The 12,704-nt window shown below is 59.8% G+C and overlaps 1 protein-coding gene across 3 annotated transcripts in view; it reads right to left on the reverse strand.

Annotated features, from left to right (window-relative positions):
* The window catches only part of IGHMBP2 (immunoglobulin mu DNA binding protein 2), a 23,009-nt gene continuing 10,305 nt past the window's right edge, over positions 1 to 12,704 (reverse strand). For all 3 annotated transcript variants that reach the window (XM_081062585.1, XM_081062584.1, XM_081062586.1), the window contains 8 exons: positions 12,331 to 12,505; positions 9,768 to 9,950; positions 9,375 to 9,490; positions 8,699 to 8,793; positions 7,644 to 7,767; positions 5,723 to 6,748; positions 3,366 to 3,538; positions 1 to 1,157 (listed from right to left, as the gene is read on the reverse strand). In XM_081062585.1, coding sequence (XP_080918711.1) covers positions 963 to 1,157; positions 3,366 to 3,538; positions 5,723 to 6,748; positions 7,644 to 7,767; positions 8,699 to 8,793; positions 9,375 to 9,490; positions 9,768 to 9,950; positions 12,331 to 12,505 — 2,087 coding nt within the window. In that variant the 3' untranslated portion in view covers positions 1 to 962. The remainder of the gene's footprint in view (positions 1,158 to 3,365; positions 3,539 to 5,722; positions 6,749 to 7,643; positions 7,768 to 8,698; positions 8,794 to 9,374; positions 9,491 to 9,767; positions 9,951 to 12,330; positions 12,506 to 12,704) is intronic.

Raw genomic sequence — 12,704 nt, forward strand, 5'->3', positions numbered from 1 at the left:
CAGTGTGCACGCACTTTAATTTTAAATAACTTACATCCCTTTGAAACAAATAAAACCCTGAGGCTCAAAGAATGCATCCAAACGAGGTCTCTTGAATAAACAGCCAGCAAAGGACATGGGGACGCCTGGGAGGGGCCTCGGCCTGTGCACGCATTTGGGACAGCTTTTCCAAGCCTGACCCCAGGAGCAGCCATTTCACTCTGTTCCCACCCACAGCACCCGGGAGGGGCCATGGCGCCTTCGTGAATCACACCCAAGCAAGTGACCTCCAGGCTTCAGGGGAGCAGGGAGCGGCCAGAGCCACTCTACTCCCCTGTAGGGGGTTCGGGTGTGGCCACTGCAGCTCCCAGGGATAGGAGACAGACTGAAATGGCCTCGGTGAAGTCACAGCTCAAACAAAGGGTGAGCCAGCCACACGGGGACACACGGAGAAATGCCCAGCGTTCTCAGACATCATCTCCAGGCACATTAATGGGGTTTTCAAGTGCCCCCCCATCCTGAAGGGCTGAAAGCTGGCCAGCGCCAGACGGGGGCGGGGGAGGGAGGGTGCCCAGGCACATGTCCAAGGGAACAGAGTCTTCCTGTCCCTCGTGGCAGCACCCCAAGATTTGGTTTGACTGGGAGGGAAGGAAGAGACCAGGGACCAGTCCAGGGAGGGAGGAAAGGAACGCGGCATTCTGGGGCCACCCCACCCCTCACCATGAGAAAGGACCAGCAGGCAGTGACGGCCCCGGGGCTCTCCTCCATCTGTCATCTTAGAAAAGCTCCTGGCCAGGTCAGAAAGCCCGTCCTTCTTCCCAAAGGCCCTGTGCCCCATGCGGGTGGTAGACATAGTGTAGGTCTGGTGGCACACTGTCATCCGGAGCAGCTACAAGGAACAGAAAGCAGCCAGGGGACAGCCCTGCTCGCCCCTCACCCACATTTTCACACAAGCTCTGGAAGCCGTGTATGAAGGCCCGGCGTCACTTTTCCTTCTCCCGTTTGCTCTTCCTCTGGCTGGCCAGCTCATCCAGCTTCTTATCCAGCCTCCTCTGGAGCTGGGCCCTCTTGGCTGGGGCCAGGGACCTGTCCTTGGTCCCACTGCCGGCGTAGAGGACTCCTTCCCGGCTGATTCTCTGCCGGGCGTGGGTGCGAGCCCTCTCCCCGCAGCCATGGATCTGGGGGGGACACAGCAGTCAGTGCGGGGCAATCCTGCCCATCACAGCTCCGAGGGTCTCCCTCCTCTTCCCGCACATGGACCCTTCACCTGCAGGCTCCCTAGGGGAGAAGGGGTAGACTCCACACCCTGACAAGGCTGGGGGCCCCCCACCCCACCTTCGCCTCAGCCCAAACCCCACAGTCTGACAGGGTGATGCAGTTTCGCACTTGTGACACACACGTTCGCAGGCCCCCCAGCGGCAGTGCTGATACAGCAAAATGTACCCAAAGCAGGATTATAATCTCTAGGCAAAAAAGCTATTTATCTCCTCTGACCCAAATGCTAGGCCCGTCGGAGGCGCTCCAGGGTGCGTGCCTGCCTGCACACTGATGCCCGGCGGGACGGAATCTGTCCTGAGCCGTGTGAGACTCTGGCATACCCACTTCTGCAGGTAGGAGGCTGGCCGGGAGGGAGAGAACACAAAGCACCTGCCAGGCGCTACACACAGAAGGGGGGTATTTCCTTGGGGACGCCAGGTGGGACGCAAGTTTCGACCCAGTGAGATCCCAGAACAGGCAGTAGGAGACCGGTGGCCGCACCCCAATGAGGACTTCTCGTCCCAAAGGACGCTGTGCTGGCCTTCCGGCAATGACACTGCCCGACGGCACGAGGCGCGCGGAGCCCGCTGCCCTCCCTGTCCCAGGGACCGCCCAGGCACTCGGCCACTCCACATGGCCCCAGACCAGCAGGAGCTGTGCGACGGACGCACCCTGGCCGCCCGAACCTTTGGTATGACAACTGGTAAACACTCTAAACAAAGATCTTCCGAAAACACGGCACACTTTATCAACAAGCGTGGACGTGGAGAGGCTGCATGGGTGTGCGAGGGAAACGCCCCTCACCCAGGAGACCCCTTTTCCCCCTGCCGTGGACAAGTGGCTGCTACAACCCTGACCTGGCGCAGAGACACTCCCAGGACACTGAGCCGGCTCCTCCAGGACCACGTCCCCCCCAGAGGCTGCAGCCCACATCAGAGGTGGCACAGGGCCCTCCGCCACACCCACCCCTCCCCCTGCCTCCAAGAGCCCCACCACCATCCTGGGCCGCCCAGGGGACCACTCTGGGTCCTCCCTCCTCTTCTCACCTTGACCTACAACCAGTTCAAGGGCCTCAAATCCACCCCTCCACCTTCTCTGTTCCCCACCCCCAGGGTGGACCCTCAAGGTCTCTGGCCTATATCCCCACAGCCATTTCACCTGCCTCCTGGCCTCGCCCTTGGCCTTCTCTGCATTGCAGCCTAGTGTCCTAGTGTCACGGCCCTGCTGAAACCCTCCAGTGTCCCCCGCTGCCTTGGGAACCAGGTCGGAATTCCTCGAGGTGGCTCACTGGGCCCTCCTCCACCTCGCCTCCCACCATCCTGCCTCACATTCTACTCCCAGCTGCCTCGGGGTCCCAAACTTCTCCCTCCACCTTTCATCTGCGAGGTCTCAGCCAGAGCGTTACCTCCTGTGGGAAGCCCACTCTGAAAGGCTTCCATCCCCGGTCACCTGGGCTGTGGCCCACCCCTTCCTGCGTGCCAAGAGCATTCATCCTGGCCTCGTGCATGGGGGAGGGAGCGCGGTGGAATGCAGGTAACTCACAGGTAGAGGGATGTGGGCAGGTAAGTAAGAGCTGTACATGAGGAAAGGAAACCTGGGCAGCCGCTCCCCTGTTGCCATGGGCCCCCGGGTCCCCCCAGGAGCATGCAGTGCACGGCCACATGCTGGTCTCTTATCACAATCCCCACTGGGCCCACTGCCTCCCAAAGCGGAGATAAAGTCTGCTCTGGCCTCCATGACCCCAGGTCTCCACACCTGGCAAAGGAGGTTCCCATCCACATTTGCTCAAGGAATGAATGAAAAAGCAGCCAGCTTCCGGTCCATTTTTGATGGTGAGCCAGAGGCCCGCCTCCCTCTGGTCCTATGCTAACCCATGACAGAACCCAAGAACGCTGAACAAATTCTCTCTGCCCAGAAATCCTACACCGACTTGGCTGTAACTGAGCAAATGTGGCATTGCACTCACTCGTGCCCCGATACGCTAAGAAAAAAAACAAACCCACAAGTCAATGTCTGTTTGAAGAGCTCACGACCAGCTAGTGTTTCTGTTTGGAGCCCATCTGCCCAGGATCCAAGCCCTGGAAACAGACCCGCGGCCGCTCCCCGTGCCCCGGCAGGGGCCGGCGTACCTCGGGCAGGTGGTGGCTGAGGCAGTAGAGGTGGCCGCAGTGCCGGCAGAGCTGGCCCAGAGTCACGACGCTGGCTGTGCACCTGGAAAAGCCACAGGTGTTATCAGCCTCCATGACGGCCGAGACCAGAGCATCGAGGTCCTCCTTGGCCGACAGGTCTATGGCCGCAGGTCCTAGGGGAGAAAGTGACACTCAAATAGGGAAGAACAAAGAAGCAGCGAAGAAGTCGCCCGCTGAGCCTGGCCTGCCCCCGGCTTCCTGCTTCTGAGGTGACAGGGAGTGAGCAAATGCAACTCAGTGGGGCTCAGTGTCCGCCCTTCTTGGCGCTAACAACCAGTCACCGCCGGAAGTGTGAGTACAGGGACCTCCTAGAGGGCGCGGCAGTGCGCGGACACTGCCTCTGAACGGCCTTTAAGCCAGAAACACATGGAACTATCAGGGCGTTCCCTAAGACGTCAACTATAAAAGCAGAAACCCAAGATAACCCAAGCGGCCCCCCCAGGCTAACAGTCAGATGAACTAAAGCACGTTCACGGCACGAGGCCAGAAGACCTGACCGTTTCCACCCAGATGCATGGCAACCTTTGAAAGTGCTAGGAAAATGTTCACGAGTGGGAGAGACACAAAACTCAGTACGGTTGCCATCGTGTAAAACACACAAGTATGAATGACATTACACGTCATCTGTGACAGAACTGTCAAAGAACTGGTGGGGAGCGCGACCCAGGAAGCTGGTAGGATTACCTGGGTGCCGGGCACCCAGGCAGACGAGTCCCTATCTCCCAGCGTTATTCCCCACAACGGGCACGCTCAGTGCCGGGCACATAGGTCAGCATGGTCAGCTTCCGGGGGGAGCCTGGGGACAACCGTGACACCGCCCAGGGTCTCTCAGAGCCCCCGTTCACCTGCCCGTGCCTCGGTGCACAGAAGCCATTTCAAACCTAGGCAGGCACACCTTTGCCTGCCCCGTACCCTACGCCTCGCCAACAGGCTGCGTCAAGGGTAAGCTCTACGGCAGTCACACACGAGCCTGGGGCCACCTGCGGTCAGGGGAGGGCCAGAAGCGCTGATGCTGCAAGAGCAGTCCCGGGAGGCTTGCGGAAGGCCTGGGACGTGCTCACGACTATGGGCACCCACTCTCTCGGCAGCGGCAAGTGTCCTCGGGAGACACAGGAACCGCGAAGAGTGTTCAGGCCCTAACGCAACACGAAATCTCGTCAACACCAGTACTGGCCACCTTCCCACAGGACCCGGCACCCGTCACTCTCCCAAACCCTCACGCATGACGAGCAGGCAGGGACATTCCCTGCGTGGGTCTCCGGCTGTGCCCCAGGGACCTGCTCACGCTGGCCTCTGCTTCTCAGCTGCGGGACCTCGGCACAGAACTTGGAGACCAACTGGGCAGGTCACGTTCAGAGTCTGAGTGGTGATGAATTCTGAGGTGGTTGTTTGAAGAAATGCTTCACACACTGAGTGGCACCAGCATCCCTGAAATGGGGCGCAGTCTCCCCAGGACACTGTCCTGAAATGGCCAGGCCACATGCCCTCTCTAGGAAGGATGTCCGGGTACCTGGCCCTTTCTGGCATTTACCATATTCTCAGCATGGTTTAAAATGCAATCTCTTTCCTCTGCCAGAACGTCAATTTCCACAGGCGTCTGTCTTGCTCACCCACATAAACCTGGCCGGAGCAGCTGCTCACTAAATGCCGCAGAGAAATTCGGCTGAAGCCTGGACCACTCACTGGGAGGCTCATTTAAAAAACCACGAGTTACGTCTGTGCGGCTTCGCTCACAAGAATTCAATGAATAAAGGGGGATGTGAACGGCTTCATGGTCCTGCTGCAGTAAGAGGTCACACAGACGTCTCCAGAAAATCTAGGCTGTGACCGCCAGGTCTTCGAGCTCTAAGTCTGAGGACACCAAGTCAGTACAGGATGGGGACAGAGCACACAGCCCCGCAGGGCTCCCCAGGGGATAACCAGCGTGGCCCTTGACGTGGCCTCTGAGTCAGAAAGGGCACTGTCACCACAGGAGGTCCCACCAGGTCTGTGAATGCCCCTCCCATCCCCCAGAGGATACCCACACCATCCCTGTGTACTCCCCCCGCCCTCTCCCTGCTGTAAGCACACTCCCTCCCTCCCCATGGGCCCGACTCTTGGGATTAGAGGGTCACCACGACCAGTCACTGCTCTCAGAGGGCTCAGCCCCAGCCGATCAGACGTAAGGCACAGAATCAGGGCACTGGCCCCAGCAGCAGGTCCTCGTTCTTTTCAAGAGTGGCAGGGGGTTCGAGTGGGATAAACATCCCAGTTAAGGGGACACCAAGACTGTGTTCTCATGAGTTGACCAGATTTACCTTTGGCTTCTTTTTTCTTTTTCTTTTCTGGTGCCTTCCGCATCCCCGAGCCCGTGGCCTGCTGGAGCACCGGGGTTCGCTGCTCCTGCCCACCCCTCCCCCTCTGCAGTCTCTCCAGGTGCAGGGCCTTCAGGTCTAGCTGGTCTGGGCTGCTGGGCTCCCTGATGGGAGGCTCAGGACAGGGTGGGGCCAGCGGGGCCGGTGGTGCTGGTGGGGCCGATGGTGCCGGTGGGGCCGATGATGCCGGTGGGGCCGGTGGGGCCGGTGGGGCCAGTGGGGCCGATGGTGCTGGTGGGGCCGGTGGTGCTGGTGGGGCCGATGGGGCCGATGGTGCTGGTGGGGCCGGTGGGGCCAGTGGGGCCGGTGGGGCCGATGGTGCTGGTGGGGCCGGTGGTGCTGGTGGGGCCGGTGGGGCCGGCGGCACCCTCTTGCTCACAGTGATGAACCTCTCTTTCCCTTGTCCGGCGCTGTCATGCCTCAGCCCGTGCTCCTCAGCGATCTGGTGGACGCGCATCCTGTCGTGCGAGTTCAGGGAAGCAGGAAACTCCAGCCGCGTCTGCTCACTCGACACAAACTCTGCTATGACAGCCCGTAAGTGGGCTGCACTGTCTCTGCTCTCCACTCCCTCTGGGCTGACTCCGTTGAGACTGAGCTGAGTGTGGCCCTCAGGGCCCAGAGGCTTCCCGCGCGGTGTCTTCTGGGCCAGCCTGGCAGCTGCTCTGGCCCCCCGGGCTCCCTCCTGCTGCCTACTTCCAGGCTTCCTGGCACACGCAGAAGAGCCTGGAGGCTTTGCACCAGCTCGGCCGTGACCCTGGGAACTCTCATAGGAATAGTTTACAGGGACGATGTCATCGAGATACTCAAAGGCTGTGCGCACCTCCCCGTGCTCTGTGAAATAATCCACCAGGGTCTTCAAGAAAGTGTGGTTGTTGACAGTGTGAGAATCGCAGACAACCGCCACGTGGCGCCGAGCGCGGGTGACGGCGACGTTGATCCTCCGGTCCTCGGCAAGGAAACCAACTTCACCTAGAAACCAGGTAGGGGTGAGTAGAGTGCAGATCTCAGACTGAGGAGCAGGAAGCCAGGCTCTCCTGCCCTGATCGGCAACAATCACAAACAAGGATCAGCTGCACGGCTCGCAGCCTCCTGCACCCTGGATGTCCCCCCAGCCTTCGCAGCCTCCTGTGAGGCCCGGTTATGAAGCCACGGCTGCTCAGACTCCCGCTGCCGACCACTGCTTATCAGTCCGGCTCCACGTACCCAAAGTGCACTTGATAGCTACCAGACTTGTTCATTCCCTGAGCCCGGACCCAGAGGCAGCTCAGGCGACTCGGATGTGGCTGCAGCTGACACTCAGGGAAAGCACAAGGGCCACCTTCTTTTTCCCACTTATCCCCACTCTGTTTTCAACCTCCTACTGAAACTGCTTTATAAAGCCCAGTAACTAAAAATTCTTTCTGAGCACAATTTTCTTACCCAATGGCCTACCCACAAGCCCCAGGGGCATAAACACCATGCACTGAGGCTGAACCCACCTGAGGCCACAGACAAGCTGTGGGCTTTAGGGGGCTCCACGTCCTCGGCAGGCGCTCCAGGCCTTCCCAGCCCACACCCCGGCCACACACGTGCCTAACCCTCCGGCTCTACTCCCTCTGCCGGGAACACCCTTCCGGCCCCCACTGCCACCGGCCCACCTGCGACACACGCTGAGCCCCAGCACGTTCCCACTAGAGTCCTCCTCACACCACACTCACTGCGGCACTGTCCTCTGTCCTTTCGCTTGGCGGTGAGCTCGTGGAGGACAGTGTGTGTGCTCCCCCCACGGCCATGCCCGTGACTGGCGGGTGTGGCCCCTAGCAGGAATCTAGCTTGCTCTCCACATAAGTATTTGACCTCTAGGATTCTGGCGAGAGCTCCATACCTTTCTTGTTGGATCTGACGAAGGACAGAACCACAGCCTCCTTCTCGCGGCCTTGGAAGCCATCGACTGACTTAATTTCAAGCTTGGGGTGCTTGTGAGAGAGGCTCTGTCTGAGCAGGTCCACCTGAAACACCAAGCAAAGCCCTGGCCTCAGCACAGGCTGGGTACAGGCAGCTGACACTCTGCCCTGCAGCTCAGCAGGGGGCCTCGAGTCCCAGGAAACCCTCAGGAGCCTCATGGGAAACGGTTTCCACAGCCGCCCTCTCACAGGCATGCAAATGAACAAATAACATGCCCCATGCCAGACATGACCCCCACGGCCAGCACACATCTCATTTCTTTTGGCTCGTGACAGCCCTAAGTGCGATGCCTGCAGACCAGGCAGGGGTGGCAGCTGATCTGCAGACCTCACAAAACTCTGAAGCAAGAGTTTTTCCTACCAAAGGAGACAGGCTTTGCTTCATAAGCACATAGACACTAAGAGAAAATGTGAGGAAAACAGAAGAGAAGGGAACAGTCGTCTGTTGCTTTTGCTGGTCCAACACCAGCACCTTCTCCAAGAACAGCCGGCACCCTGGATTTTCCTTCAAGAAAGCACCCACTCCCACACTCCGATCTACTGTGCTCCATGAAGCTGAGCGGCCCAGCCCGAGATGGGCGAGGATGCCAGCTCGGATGCCAGCTCGCAGCCACACGACTGACTGGCTCAGGGGTGGGGGCAGACCAACAAGGCTCAAAGCTAAGATCCTTGTGGGAAATCCCTGCGGCTGCCCGTGTAAGGACAACGGCAGCCTGAGGTTGCCGTGGCCACGGGGAAAGCTGGCCTAAGATTGAAGCCAACACAGGGGGCCAGGTGGAGAGACCACCCTGGGGTGGATGGACAGACAGACAAATGCTCTGTCTGATGTCATCTAAGCCCCGGAACCAGTCCTGACATGGTTGCCTCTGCCCTGCAGTGTTTGGTCACAAGAACCAGTAAACTGCCCTTTTTCTTTCAGCCACTCGGGTGGTCGAGTCCCACGGATACACATGGAGACAAAGGGGCCCTCTCCCACCTGCAGGTTGTATGGTGTGATGACGGCAATGTCACTCGCTTGGACACCAGCATCCAGCAGAGCCTGGACGTGTAGACTGACGAGGAGCACTTCACCTGGAGGGAAACAAAGAGCGAGTCTCCAGGACAAGGGACAGTGCGAGCTGACATGTGGCATCAGCACAGGTGTCAACCCCCTGACCAAGAGCTGACCTTACATTTTGTGCCTGAGGCTGCGTCTTGGAGCTCCGAACCTGAGTCCAAGGGTTGCCAGATGTAACGAGCAAAGGAACAGGACACCCAGCCAACATGAACATCCATAAACACCTATTCCGTCTAAGCATGGCCACGTGTCCTCCGTGAGTGGCAGCCCTGAGCAAGGGCTGAGCAAGGACCTCTCCCGGAGGCTAGGCCAGGCCACGTGGGGCCACTGTGTTCAGAATAAGGACACAGGACGCTCGCTGCCCCGGCCACCAGCTCCCTCGCTTGGTGCTGCCTGCTTGTTGTGAACGCCGCCGAGTTCAGCCCTCAGACCGTCATGTGCCGACCTCCCCCAGCTCCCAGGCACTGCGCCCGGCCCTGCCCGCACCCTGCGCTCAGCTCTGCTCCGAAGCTGGCAACTTAGAGGGACGTGTGTGTTTACAGGGGAGCGCGGGGTCCGTTCAGACAGAAAAGCCGACCCCTCTAGGCACGCTCACCGGGGTTTCCTTTGGACTCATCCTCCTCTTCCAGTTCAAACAGCCCGCAGCCGGCTGTGTCCACAAGCAGCAGGGGAATGCCCGTGTCCTCTGTGGCCGCCACTCCTGGGAGGTCCCTGCACCCAGGAGGACACCAGATGCGTGAGACCACACATTTCCCTCCTCCCCTCAGGAAAACAGGGTACCACCCACGGGCAACACAAGGAGCAGGAAGAACACAGGCGGGAGCACCCCGAATGCAGATCCCCAGGGCAAGGCCCCTGTCCCTCCCAGAAAAGCAGTCCTAGAGGTGACGCTTCCTCTAAGAGCTTTACAGAGCACTCAGTGACATGGGTGGCTGTCGGGACAGAAGGACTGAGCGGGGAGGCCGGCAGGGCTGCGGCTGCCACTCACCGCAGGAGGTGCCCGGCCACGGAAGGGTGTGCCGTGAGCTGCCCGTGGTACAGGGCGTCCGAGGCCCACTGCATGATGGCGTAGTGCATTCGGTACTGCACGCTCAGCGTCCGCACCACCGCGGCCCCGTGCTCCTGGGCCAGGCGCTCCATCAGGCTGAGCGACAGCCCGGCCTGCGCAGCCCTGCACCGGGAGAGACGGGCGGAGCCAGGAAGGAGGCCTGTCAGCGCGGGGGCAGCCCTCCCCTCAGAGCCTGACTCACCCCCACTGCTGACCTAAGGTTAAGGGAGGGGGCGGCTGAACAATGGCTGCCAACAGTGCCCACGTCCTAACTCCGGGACCTGCGAGTACGTGACCGCAGGGCTCTTGCAGAGGTGATGAAGGGAAGGCTCTGCGGTGGGCAGCTGATCCTGGACTACCCAGCACAACGTCGTCACGAGAGTCCTTATAGAAGGGAGGCCCAGGGTCAGAGTCAGAATTGCTGACTTGATGGGCGAGAGGCCACCGGGAAGGAGCCGGCTCCTCGGGAAGCTGGAAAAGGCACAGGCGACTCTCCCCTGGAGCCTGTCGAGCGAACGCAGCCCTGTAACCCCCAGGGACTGCCTCTGCACTTCGGACTTCGGAACTCTAAGACGGTAAATCTGTGCTGTTTAAGTCTGTGGTCATTTGTTACAGCAGCAGTAGGAAACCAAACCCAGATGTGCTTTTGAAACGCCAGTGTACTCCAGCCGTAAGCAGTCCACTGCTAACGACAGACACTTCTAGTAGCTGACACCTCCTGGGCGCTTCTCACGTGCCAGGAACTTGATCCGTATTTACTCACTTACTCCCCGCAATGACCTTGAATTCAAGGTGCCTGTTGGGACTGCAGGTTACTATGAGCAGCGTGAGACACCGAGAGGCTAAGTCCCTAGCCCAACATCACCCAGCGAGGGAGCTCCAGGGCCAGGCGCCTGGCTCCAGTGCCTCTTAGCCACTAGGGCCCACCGTTCCCCCTGGTTGATGACACGAAATCTGTGGGGAAGGACCTAACTATCTCAGGAATGCCCCCTCTGCAAACCTGTAAGACCCCTGTGGTTACCCTCTTGACATAAAGATCTCTACTAAAAACAGCTCGTGCCAAAGAAGGGAGGCGGTGACGTGCTCGCCAGTCCCAGTGCAAACCTAGACATGCCCAGCACGACCCCACCCAACATCTCCCCCCAACCACCCTCCTTTCTCCAGGGACACCACAAGCTCCCCACACCTCAGGGCAGTTCTAAACTTACTCCTTTCTGGAGGACACAGCCCTCTTTTAAGGACCCCCTGGGACCTCCTCCTGGAACAAGTCTCTGAATAAATACTCACTGAGCCCCTTCTTCTCCTGCAGTTTCCATGCAGGGTCCCATCCCAGAAGCGATGCTCCCACCAGGACAACCCTTCAAAAGACATTTCCCCCACTGCCCCCTTTATCCACCCCTGTCTCCCTGCCGAATCCTCACTCCAAGTACCAGGTTCGATGCCCTTGTCTGTGGCGCCCTGACCTACACTGCCCCAGGCGCCCCGGTCCCCGCTCCCCCAGGGTGAAGGTCCCCGACGAACTGTCTTGAACCCCCTTTCTCCTGGTCCTCAGGAACAGCTAGCCTTCCGAGGTCGGCTGTGATCTACACACACGGTGAGGTAGAGAACTATCTGAAAAGGCAGCAGGATGGAGGAGCAAGTGACTTCTTCGAGTGGAAGGCAGCGCCCTGACACAGGAGCCTCGAGGCTTTCCCTCTCTAGGGCGCCTGCCTGGCCATGACCTTGGATCCATCTTGTAAACGGCCGCCTGGTGCCAGGCCCTCTCCCTAGGCTGCAGTCCAGTTGGGAAGATAAACGGACGCACCGACCACACAGCACTGTAAGGGAGCCATGGCAAGGGACCCGGCGGTGACGGGGCAGTCACGGGAGACCACCCGGAGGGGTCCCCTGAGTAGAGAACTAAATGAAAGGCATGGCCACCCAGCATTGGGGAAGGAATGGTCGAGACTGGGGACAGTGAGGACACAGAAGGCCACTGTGGCAGCGCAGTGAACGAGGGCAGGGATGGGACATGAAACAAGAGGCCACCCGGATGGAGGCGGTGCTGTCACAACTCACAGCACTAGGAGACACTGCGTCCCTAAGGCCGCAGGACTGTCTCTGCTGAACCCTTGTGTCCTCTGTGAAGGGTGTGCCTACAGATCAGGACTCGGGACCCGTGCTGGGCTGGGAGCTCATCAGCCCAGAGCCGTGGCTCTCCGTGGGACACCAGCCAGCGAACGTGCGCATCATGCTGCCTGACTCACCAGGGGACATTCCCTCCAACAAGCACCGCCTGAGCGTGGTACCAGGGTCTGAGGCTACGAAGACAAACGCCGGCCTCGAGGAGCAGAGTCTGAGGCCGGACACTAAATGAGTGAAGGCAGTGGCCCGCTGGGAGCTGTACTCACACCCGTGCAGAGGATGGCAAAGCCAGGGCCGCCTGGGGAGCCGGGGCCTTCCAGGCTGGCCCCCGAGGGGCCACACGGGGGCACAGAAAGGCACTCGAGCGGAGGGGCCTTACTTGTGCGAGACCGTGGTGGGGGGCAGCTGTTTGTGGTCCCCAGCCAGGATGCATCTTCTGGCCCTCAGCAGCGGGACCCAGCAGCTGGCTTCCAGGGCCTGGGAACACTCGTCGATGACCACCACATCAAAGTAGCCATCAGGCAGCAACTTCAGGGGGCCGTCGGAAGAAGCACCTGGTCAAAATCAGAGCCCTCAGTCTCTACAGAAAGCACTGTCATAACAGCTGAAATGGGGCGAGCAAGCCAGCTGGTTCATGACCGAGTCCTGCATTACGACTGTGTGTAATACACTCGCATCTTGGAATAAAGATTCATAGTTCCTGCCCACCTGTGTGTTTAAGTGAGACAGTACATCCTCAGCCCTGGGCCACTC

The sequence above is a fragment of the Rhinolophus hipposideros genome (genome assembly GCF_964194185.1).
Source record: "Rhinolophus hipposideros genome assembly, chromosome: 10".
Lineage (NCBI taxonomy): Eukaryota > Metazoa > Chordata > Mammalia > Chiroptera > Rhinolophidae > Rhinolophus > Rhinolophus hipposideros.